The following is a 10,592-nucleotide window of genomic DNA, read 5'->3' as shown; positions in this document are numbered from 1 at the left end:
TTCTTGGAGATTCTTCCTTCACTCTCTCTCTCTCTGGTGGACTCGTGAGGTCTTTCTGATAAAACTCTTAAAAACCTTTTTTGACTACATTTCAAATCGCTCGCGCTATTTCGCCGCACTGATAAAAGCCGTACACCTTTTTATAAATTTAATTTCTCCCTTTCTCCGCCGCCGCGCCGCCGGGAAATTATCACTGTTAGTCTTCTTCTCATATCTTTTTTTTTTCTTTTAATTTTATCTGCGAAAATCTAATTTAGGGTTTAATACTTCACTGTTGTAAACGACTTAAGTGGTATTTTAGTCGATTGATTCGTTGAGTTTTGAAGAGTTTCGATTTGATTCTTCAGAGTTCAGTTAATGGAAGCTTGTAACTCTGTGATTTCATTGCAGGTGTATTCGATAAACATGGCGACTCTGAAGCCGTCGTTTACTGNTTAACAAACAACCGAAAAAACACTCTCTTCTAACTCCCGCGCGTAGCGCAGGTCAATTGCTAGTCTATGTATATACTATAAGATAGTTACGAAATGAGTATACAATATTTTCTTAATATCTAAATAACTAAATAAATATTATCCTGTNATTAAAGAATATGAATTAAGTAACGTATAAAGACTAAAACGAGCATCGAGTTTGTATCATCATCAGCATCATCCATGCTGGTTCATGTGGGTCATTCACGAGACCTATAGATTGTGACAAAACAAAGCATATTATCAATTTGGCAGTTCAGTTAATAATTTAACTAACACACACACCACTTTTGATTATTATAATCTTAATCCTTGTATTTAGATATCTTTTGTTTTGTTTTTTTTTTTAAAATATTAAAGTAAACTTACTTAATGATGATAAAAAATATATTTATTTTGTCAACATTTCATTTTTCATATACAATGCATAGACATGATCATTGCGTTCAAATATGTTTTTTTTATAGTATGCTCTCATCTAGTAGTTATAAAATTGAAATCAAATTGGTTCACCCATCCGATTTAATTGTCAACTACTCCTAAGACATATATGCACTAATCTTTGAATAAACAAATCCAAAACTTGATATCGACATCTTATATAAAAAAAAATGAGGCTTCTTTTGTAAGCCCAAACTGTAAATTAATTTTAACGGGCCAAAAGGCCTTTAATCAGAAGAGAATAAAGACAAAATAAAAAACGTGATAATTAATTACTTGGACGTCGTTGACGCAGATAGCCACGTGGCAGTTTATTGTTGATAGACAAAAATCGTGAAGCCGCTTCTTGGAGATTCTTCCTTCACTCTCTCTCTCTCTGGTGGACTCGTGAGGTCTTTCTGATAAAACTCTTAAAAACCTTTTTTGACTACATTTCAAATCGCTCGCGCTATTTCGCCGCACTGATAAAAGCCGTACACCTTTTTATAAATTTAATTTCTCCCTTTCTCCGCCGCCGCGCCGCCGGGAAATTATCACTGTTAGTCTTCTTCTCATATCTTTTTTTTTTCTTTTAATTTTATCTGCGAAAATCTAATTTAGGGTTTAATACTTCACTGTTGTAAACGACTTAAGTGGTATTTTAGTCGATTGATTCGTTGAGTTTTGAAGAGTTTCGATTTGATTCTTCAGAGTTCAGTTAATGGAAGCTTGTAACTCTGTGATTTCATTGCAGGTGTATTCGATAAACATGGCGACTCTGAAGCCGTCGTTTACTGTTTCTCCGCCGAATACTAATCCGATTAGATTTGGATGTTTTCCGCCGCAATGCCTTGTCCGTGTCCCGAAACCTCCTTGTCTCCGGCGGCGTCTTGTATTACCCAGGCTTCGGCAGACTATTGGCGGCGGCGGCGGCGGCGGTATGATTCGATGTGAACTTCCGGATTTTCATCTATCAGCTACAGCTACTACTGGTTAGTTTTTGTTTTGTTTCATATTTGATCTGATTATGAGTGTTGGAATTGTAGTCAAAGTAATTACTCAATTTGGTTGCAGTTTCAGGTGTATCGACTGAGAAATCAGTGGATGAATTTCAGATTCCTAAGGGTGAAATGTGGAGTGTTCATAAGTTTGGTGGGACTTGTGTTGGGAACTCTCAGAGGATTAGGAATGTAGCTGAGGTTATAATCAATGATAATTCTGAAAGGAAACTTGTGGTTGTCTCTGCAATGTCCAAGGTGACAGATATGATGTATGACTTAATCCGCAAGGCACAATCACGAGATGATTCTTATTTATCCGCCTTGGAAGCTGTCCTGGAAAAGCATCGGTTGACGGCTCGTGACCTTCTCGATGGGGATGATCTCGCTAGTTTCTTGTCACATTTGCATAATGATATTAGTAATCTTAAAGCGATGCTTCGTGCCATTTACATAGGTAGCGTGATTAGTAATCTTATTTGTGTTTCCTGTTTACTTTAAGTCTGATTTCAGAAGAAGAACTGAGTACTGACATCTTCCATTTGCAGCTGGCCATGCATCAGAGTCGTTTTCAGATTTTGTTGCGGGACATGGGGAACTTTGGTCTGCTCAGATGCTATCATATGTTGTCAGAAAGGTTTGAATGATGCGTATGATGATTGCATTCATGTGACACAATTGAGGCTGTACACTTTGTGATCTCTCTATTCTTTTCACTGTAGACTGGGCTTGAGTGCAAGTGGATGGATACTAGAGATGTGCTCATTGTTAATCCCACCAGCTCTAATCAGGTCGATCCTGATTTTGGTGAATCTGAGAAGAGACTCGATAAGTGGTTCTCCTCAAATCCATCGAAAATTATTATTGCAACTGGGTTCATTGCTAGCACTCCACAAAATATTCCAACAACTTTGAAAAGAGATGGGAGTGATTTCTCTGCAGCTATCATGGGTGCTCTATTGAGGGCTCGTCAAGTAACAATCTGGACAGATGTTGATGGTGTATACAGTGCGGACCCTCGTAAAGGTCTGTCCTATTCTTCTACCTCTAATCCCTTTTATTCTAGGATGTATTTTTAACAAGAAGTTTTGCCTGCAGTTAATGAGGCAGTAATACTCCAGACACTTTCTTATCAAGAGGCCTGGGAAATGGTAAACTTAGCGTTCTTGTTATCCTAGATTTAGGAGCTTCATCATGCCAAGTACAAACTTTTGATCAAAACATTTAACTTCATGCAGTCTTATTTTGGGGCAAATGTTTTACATCCTCGCACCATCATTCCTGTGATGCGATATAATATTCCGATTGTGATCAGAAATATTTTCAATCTATCTGCACCGGGAACAATAATCTGTCAACCTCCGGAAGATGATTATGACCTTAAACTGACTACTCCTGTCAAAGGATTTGCAACTATTGACAATTTGGCTCTCATAAATGTTGAAGGGTAAGCTACCTTTGCCGTTGTTGTTCGAGTTTTATTTCTGTTCTTTTAATTGACAAGCGGCATTTATACCTCCCCTGTTGACTTCCTTCTTCCAATTCATTCTGACAGTACTGGAATGGCTGGGGTACCCGGTACTGCTAGTGACATTTTTGGCTGTGTAAAAGATGTTGGAGCTAATGTGATTATGATATCACAGGTGCCTTTATTTCAAAGCCTGCCTTAGCATTATCGCAATTTTCTTCATTTTGAGAGGCAGAGGCTTATGCTATTGATATATTCATTGTCCAGGCTAGCAGTGAGCATTCTGTGTGCTTTGCAGTGCCTGAGAAGGAAGTAAAAGCTGTTTCTGAGGCACTGCGGTCGAGATTTAGTGAAGCTTTACAAGCTGGACGTCTTTCTCAGGTCTCTCTATCTCTCTGATTTCTGTTTTACTCCTAGCACAGCTCTTCCCTGTGTATTCTAATTAACCATATATATTTGATAATTTTTATCTTCGCCAGTTTCAGTAACAATCGTATAATTCTTTTTCGCAGATTGAGGTTATACCAAACTGTAGCATCTTAGCGGCAGTTGGCCAGAAAATGGCTAGTACACCTGGAGTTAGTTGTACACTTTTCAGTGCTTTGGCGAAGGTGCTTATTACTTAAAACTGTAACCATTATTATAAGGGATCATTCCATCTCATATACATTTTTGCTTGATTGCTCCCTTGTACTTGTTTTTGTATCTCACTTGCAGGCTAATATTAATGTCCGAGCTATATCTCAAGGCTGTTCTGAGTACAATGTTACTGTCGTTATTAAACGTGAAGATAGCGTTAAGGCATTAAGAGCTGTCCACTCGAGGTTTTTCTTGTCAAGAACGACATTAGCAGTGGGAATCATTGGACCGGGTCTGATAGGTGCTACATTACTTGACCAGCTGAGGGACCAGGTGAACTTCATAATGTTGTTCAGTATTTTCAAAATCCTTTAAGAAGCTGATTAAGCATTAAATTATGTTTTCCAGGCTGCTGTTCTCAAACAAGAATTCAACATTGATCTGCGTGTTTTGGGAATCACTGGTTCAAAGACTATGCTATTAAGTGACATGTAAGAATAACTTATTCTGTACAGTTCTTTGTTTCTGACACGTTGTAGGATTTTATCTGAAGGACATACGAATCCATTCTTGATGGCATGACAGCATATTTTACTTTTCTCTGGAGAGAAAAATATCCCAAACTGTTGATCCGAATCCGTATGCATCCTAGAAGATTTACTTAGTTTACTGTTTCGCATACCTGGCCATGGCTCTCCCTTGATTGTTATCGTGTGTTTTATCTGTCGGTTGATGTAGTAATGACGTGAACATTAATATTGGACAGCTGACATTTTCTGACAAAATCTAAGCTCAATTCCAAACTGCGGATGATCATTCTGTTTTAACACCACATGACTCGTACCTATGTTGTTTATTGCAGTGGTATTGATTTGTCGAGATGGAGAGAACTTCTAAACGAGAAGGGAACAGAGGCCAATATGGATAAATTCACTCAGCAAGTGCATGGAAATCATTTTATCCCCAACTCTGTATTGGTTGATTGTACAGCAGACTCTATTATTGCGAGCCGTTATTATGATTGGTTACGGAAGGGAATCCACGTCATTACCCCCAATAAAAAGGCTAACTCGGGTCCCCTTGATCAGGTGTTATATTCGTCTCATCTCATCAAGTGTATTTCTTTTGAATCTGTTAGAGAAACTCAATAGGAAATATTCCTGTCCTGGGTTGGTTTGTTACTCCACTGATGTTCCTTTTTTTGTGTGTGCTCAGTACTTGAAACTGAGAGATCTTCAAAGGAAATCCTATACACATTACTTCTATGAAGCCACTGTTGGAGCTGGTCTTCCAATTATCAGCACTTTACGTGGTCTCCTTGAGACAGGAGACAAGATACTACGCATAGAGGGTATTTTTAGGTCTGTTAGTTAACAGTTCCACCACAGTTTGACTCTGAGTTCCTTTCTGGTATCATTTCTGATGATTTCTCCTTTGTATTTTGTTGTTTTGGTTCTTTCCTCCAGTGGAACTTTGAGTTACCTATTCAACAACTTTGTTGGAGACCAAAGTTTCAGCGAGGTTGTCGCTGAAGCAAAGAACGCAGGTTTCACTGAGCCTGATCCAAGAGATGACTTATCTGGAACCGATGTTGCAAGGAAGGTACGTTATTGCTTCTTACGTATCAAACTGGCACAGCAAAGTTCTGCAAATGATGGTAGTCTCTCTCATGAAACCTAAACTCTTCTGTTTGTGTAGGTGATTATCCTCGCTCGAGAATCTGGACTGAAATTGGACCTCGCGGATCTTCCTATTAGAAGCCTCGTCCCTGAACCGCTAAAAGTAAATGATCTACATATACCTTTCATTATCATTAAAATTAGCATCTTCTGTATCTAATGTTCTTCCTAATCTACTTTCAGGGATGCGCTTCTGCTGAAGAATTCATGGAGAAACTTCCACTGTATGACGGGGACCTAGCAAAAGAAAGGCTAGATGCTGAGAACTCCGGGGAGGTAAGATCAAACACCATAAACTTTTTCAGTTTGATGATCTTAACTCCGGCTAAAGATCATTCCCGTTTGATCATATTAACTATAATGTAAACTCTGATTCAGGTCCTGAGATATGTTGGTGTGGTGGACGCAATTAACCAAAAGGGAACAGTTGAACTTCGGAGATACAAGAAAGAACATCCATTCGCGCAGCTGGCGGGTTCAGACAACATAATAGCATTCACAACAACAAGGTACAAGGACCATCCACTTATTGTCCGAGGACCTGGAGCTGGTGCTCAAGTCACGGCCGGTGGTGTATTCAGCGACATACTAAGGCTCGCATCTTATCTCGGTGCACCGTCCTAACCGTTGGAAAAAAACCCCACATTAATTATCAGTTTTGCTATCTATTTTCACGCTTAAACTATCAGCTACGACGAATCAACAACTTTTTTGCTGGTCTTTGTAATTTTTGTGGTAACATGTACAATAGCAACTAGTTTTGTTATCTTTTTTTTGAATTTTTTTTTTGTTTTATACATCAAAACGATGTGCAATTTAATAATACGAAGCATTTATTTAGAATACGTGGAGTATCTATTTTACTTCGGTGGTCGAGGTCAATTAGAATTTTTATCTTCTTTTTATAAGTTTCGTTGGAATTGCGCTGGAGCAAGTTGGTAAGGCATTTGTTGGAAAAAACTAGTAGACGGTGACTCGGTGAGTCCCAGCAGCTGGACATGCAGAATAAATGCACAAAAAGATTTTTCCAATTTAATTAATTTTGTTTACAATAATATAAGCAAGCATTCTTATTTTTTATTTATTTTAGAAAACATAAGTAGACAGCAATAACATAAGCAAACGTGTTTCCCTTTATTCTTCACTCCTCTTTTATCTATTTATTTTTTCATTCACTTTTTTTTCCGTTGTGGAACTCCTCCGATGGTTGTGTGTATTAAGCATCCCATGCTTGCGATGCTGTAAAATTTCAAAATACATATAGAAGCGACTCAGTATATATATTTGCTGGAAAATAAAAGAATCGAAACGAAAAATAATATTTATGAAAGGAAAAAAAGAGACGAACCTGCGGTGGATAGAAGAGTGTTATCGTCAGCTCCAACGTTCCAGGCAAAGTAACCAAGCAGACCGTTCTGCTTAGCGTATCCCACTTTCGTCACGACGCTCTGAGTATCGTCGTATCTAATCAAAATCTCCTTGGAGAAACAGTAATCTTCGACCACTACCTTGTCATGTTCCGTTGTAGGTCCGTAATCCTTTATGAACTCCTTTATCTTACTATAGCTGATAGAACCGTTAGGTGACAATGCTACTCCCCCTCGGGTGATGGCTGCAGCATCATTACCGTGATCCTTGTCGTCTTCGGCATTCCAGGACCAGGACAAGCCAAGGTATGAGAATCCAAAGACTGCTTTCTTCTCTGGAAGTCCGGCCTTAATCCACTGTTTCAAACCAGAGTCTCCGCATGGATCTGTAAACCAAATTTTATTCGAGTTTAACCAAAAGAATACACATATTTGGATCGTAGGGAAATAATTAAGTTATGTTTATGATATAAACTTTATACCTTTATCCCAAGGATTATACAGACAAGCGGGCAGACCAGGGGTAGTAATGGACGGACCGCAAAAATCATAAGCTATGATATTTACCCAATCCAAGCTATCTTTCATCACTTCAACTGGGTAGGTAAACTTCTTGTAGACCGGGGAGTAGTAAACGGCAGCCGTCAACAGCAAAATCGGTCGGTTGGTGAGCGAGTACTCGGCGTCAACCGCATCTCGCATTTCTCTAATTAGGTCCCCAAAGTCGTTCATCTCAGCATCACTGTTTGGGTACTCCCATGATAAATCGAGACCATGGAATCCGTTAGATCTAGCGATCCATATCCAAGAATTAATGAACATTGTGCGAAGCAGCTGTTTACTTGCCAAGGACGCAAGCGTAGAATTGTTTCCATTTCTTCCGCCGATCGACAAGAGGGTCTTCACCTGGTCGTTTTTAATCTTGACGGTGTCAGTGAAAGTGGAAAACATGTATTCGTGCTTTGGGGGGATATAAACTCTGTAGCCGTCAGTCGCGATATCGGCGAAGGCGCAGAAAAGGTGAGTGAAGAGAGCTGAGGGAATGGTTTCGGCCGAAGTTATGGCCTCAGGGGTCTCTCCATCTGGATACCAGTACGCAGCTTTTACCACGGAGGCTGGGGTTCCCTGATTCTCATCAGAAGACATTTTTGGTCTCAAAGTCTTTTGACAAAATGCTTTCTCTAGCTGTGTTTCTTTGTTTGTTGGTGCTTTGTTGTGGTGGTGATACAAACTAAGAGGGTGCTTCCTTTCTCTACTTATATTGATTTTGGGAAGAGTTATTTTGAAATATTTAAAAGACTTTAGATAAATTTAAGTCTTGAAGTTAATTGATTTCCAAAACCAAAAGTCTTTGCTAAATGCTGTGACTGTGACACATACCATTAAGAAAGAAACTCATCCCTATTATCATGCTTTATGTATTCTTATTTAATTAACACTTGCATGTAAAGTTTTAAATGGTGGTTGAAGAGTTTAGACTATACTAGTTTTAAAAATTAGTGTCCAACTGTTTCCACGGTGATTTTAATTATTGTGAATGTCATGAATACATGCTTTTACACATACCAGATCATTAGTCTGCTATTAGGCTTTCAGCTTAGGATTTTTTCTAGTTGTCTCACTCAATGTATTAGTGCATAGTGATGGCCCCAGAAATTGATCTTACCGGGGTCAACTAAACTATAAAAAGCGATATATTTTTATAAGTATACATATATTTATAGGTATACATATTTTGTTGAGATACAGATATTATAGTTCAGTTGAGATACAATTGATAGTATAGTTTCCAGTTCTACTTCAAAATTCTATATCAAAAATTATTTACTGATCTTACCATTGTTGACGAATAAAACTCACTTAACTATCAAATTTCTAAACCTTTTCATTTTCAAATATATTCCAAAGATCATAATTTTACAATCTTATGCTTTGTTACTTAATATATTTATATATATGAGATTCATACATCTAGTTATTAATATAGGATATGTATAGCTCTCGAACATAACATAAAAAATTAACAGCTCACAAAAGAAAGTCTCCTGTTAATTAATAAAAAAAGAGAAAAGAAACAATTGGATAGTTGACAAAAAAACAATGGGATGGTTGCAAAAAAAAAAACACCTATTGGATATATGATATATCCCCTGTTTTAGAAATCGCTAGGCGCTAGTCGGGCGGTCGAGGTGGGCTTAGCGCCTAGCGAGAAAATCGGAGATTAAACGGGGATTAATCGGGGACTAGTTTTAGGGTTATTTTATTAAATTAACAATAAAATAAAAATATATTGTACTTAATATATGTATAATTCTGTTTATGTTAAAAAGAACATATCAAATAAACTATAAAGCTATAGTATTGTCTTTAAAATTATGGTAAACACATAAAAACATCATTTTAAAAGAAAATTTTATGATTTTTGTTAAAAGTTATACATTAGTTATTGTAAAACATCATAATCTCTTAAATCCGAAATAACAAAAATATTTATGTTTGATTTTTATTTGGTTCTAAAAAAAATTGGTATACACAAAATTAAGCGAAATTAAGCGGAAAATGATCGGACTAGACATGCATAATCGGATAATCGATGCTAGGAAGGAATTAGTCATTAATCAAGGCGGAAAGGGTGGGCCTAGCGATTTTGCAGGGAGTAATCGGTGCTAGGCGGAGATTTTTAAAACAGGGATATATCTAACAAGTCTATTTGTCTAACAATGTACATGCATGATGATATGATCACATGCATTACGATAATATTGGGATTAGACTTGATATTTAAACTATTTTAAGCTGGTCAAATCAAATTAAAGATTAGACTTAAAAATAACACAGATTACTCTTACAAAATTTTAACGGAAACTTTTAGATAGATCTGGTGAATCATTTACATAAATCGCATACAATTTATAAGTCTTGCACAAGTTTGCAAATTATAAAAGAAATCAACTAAAGTATCCTCTTATTTAGCCTTAGTCTCCACCTAAAGTAGTCCAGCCACCTAAAGTAATCCAGTCGAATTTTTTTTCTTCCTAGAGACTTGGATTCATGTCTACTATGATCAAAGATATGTAATCCAGCCAATGCTCAAGTCTTCTTTCTATGAAGACAAAATCTATCTCTGCTAAAATTAACATAACCTATTTACAAATCCGACATATGATGATATGAAACTGAAAATTCAGAGATGTGTGACCCTTGGGAGGTTTTCTAACCCCTATTGTACAAATCTGATTATAAATTAATTTTATTCAAGACCTTATATTAACTTTAAGAATTAGTCTGATTAAAATTAGTAAATTTTTATCTAAAAATGTAATGAAAATATATTTTGTAGTAGCAGATGATATACAATTGCATCAATATATTATTTTTTAAATGTGTGATTGATTTAAAGATTTTGTGTGATTTTTATTATTGAGAATGTTTATAAATGCGCTAATCAGGTAGTACTGTAGTAGTAGCAAGCACGTCGGAGTTCTCCAAAAAAAGAAGAAGTAAAAGACAATAAAAGAAACTTGATAAAGGTGTGTTTCACTTTCTTTTTCTTGGTAAAAGAAGATGATCATCTTGTACTATAAAAGAAAAGAATACTAGTAATCCTT

The 10,592-nt window shown here is 36.8% G+C and overlaps 2 protein-coding genes across 4 annotated transcripts; one reads left to right on the top strand and one right to left on the bottom strand.

Moving 5' to 3' along the window:
- On the top strand, positions 1 to 6,462 carry LOC104731582 (bifunctional aspartokinase/homoserine dehydrogenase 2, chloroplastic). 3 transcript variants are annotated; one of them, XM_019234167.1, is made up of 18 exons: positions 1 to 195; positions 1,648 to 1,885; positions 1,968 to 2,348; positions 2,440 to 2,528; positions 2,614 to 2,917; positions 2,990 to 3,042; positions 3,130 to 3,338; positions 3,447 to 3,534; positions 3,627 to 3,740; positions 3,872 to 3,970; positions 4,077 to 4,271; positions 4,347 to 4,429; positions 4,801 to 5,026; positions 5,154 to 5,299; positions 5,405 to 5,540; positions 5,637 to 5,720; positions 5,801 to 5,893; positions 5,996 to 6,462. In XM_019234167.1, exons 2-18 carry the CDS (start codon positions 1,663 to 1,665, stop codon positions 6,239 to 6,241), a joined length of 2,769 nt encoding a protein of 922 aa, XP_019089712.1. In that variant the 5' UTR covers positions 1 to 195; positions 1,648 to 1,662; the 3' UTR covers positions 6,242 to 6,462. The 3 variants fall into 3 exon arrangements, with proteins under 3 accessions (XP_019089712.1, XP_019089713.1, XP_010449306.1); XM_019234168.1 differs by lacking the exon at positions 1 to 195 and adding an exon at positions 1,257 to 1,452 and having other exon boundaries at positions 1,974 to 2,348; XM_010451004.2 differs by lacking the exon at positions 1 to 195 and adding an exon at positions 1,260 to 1,452.
- On the bottom strand, positions 6,619 to 8,262 carry LOC104731580 (chitinase-3-like protein 2). Its single transcript, XM_010451002.2, has 3 exons — positions 7,467 to 8,262; positions 6,966 to 7,370; positions 6,619 to 6,856 (listed from the first exon to the last, which is right to left on the bottom strand). The coding sequence occupies exons 1-3, from the start codon at positions 8,128 to 8,130 to the stop codon at positions 6,834 to 6,836; spliced, it is 1,092 nt and encodes a 363-aa protein (XP_010449304.1). The 5' UTR covers positions 8,131 to 8,262; the 3' UTR covers positions 6,619 to 6,833.

The sequence above is a fragment of the Camelina sativa genome, chromosome 12, assembly GCF_000633955.1.
Source record: "Camelina sativa cultivar DH55 chromosome 12, Cs, whole genome shotgun sequence".
NCBI classification, from domain to species: Eukaryota; Viridiplantae; Streptophyta; class Magnoliopsida; order Brassicales; family Brassicaceae; genus Camelina; species Camelina sativa.
This window is presented reverse-complemented; position numbering and strand designations above follow the sequence as displayed.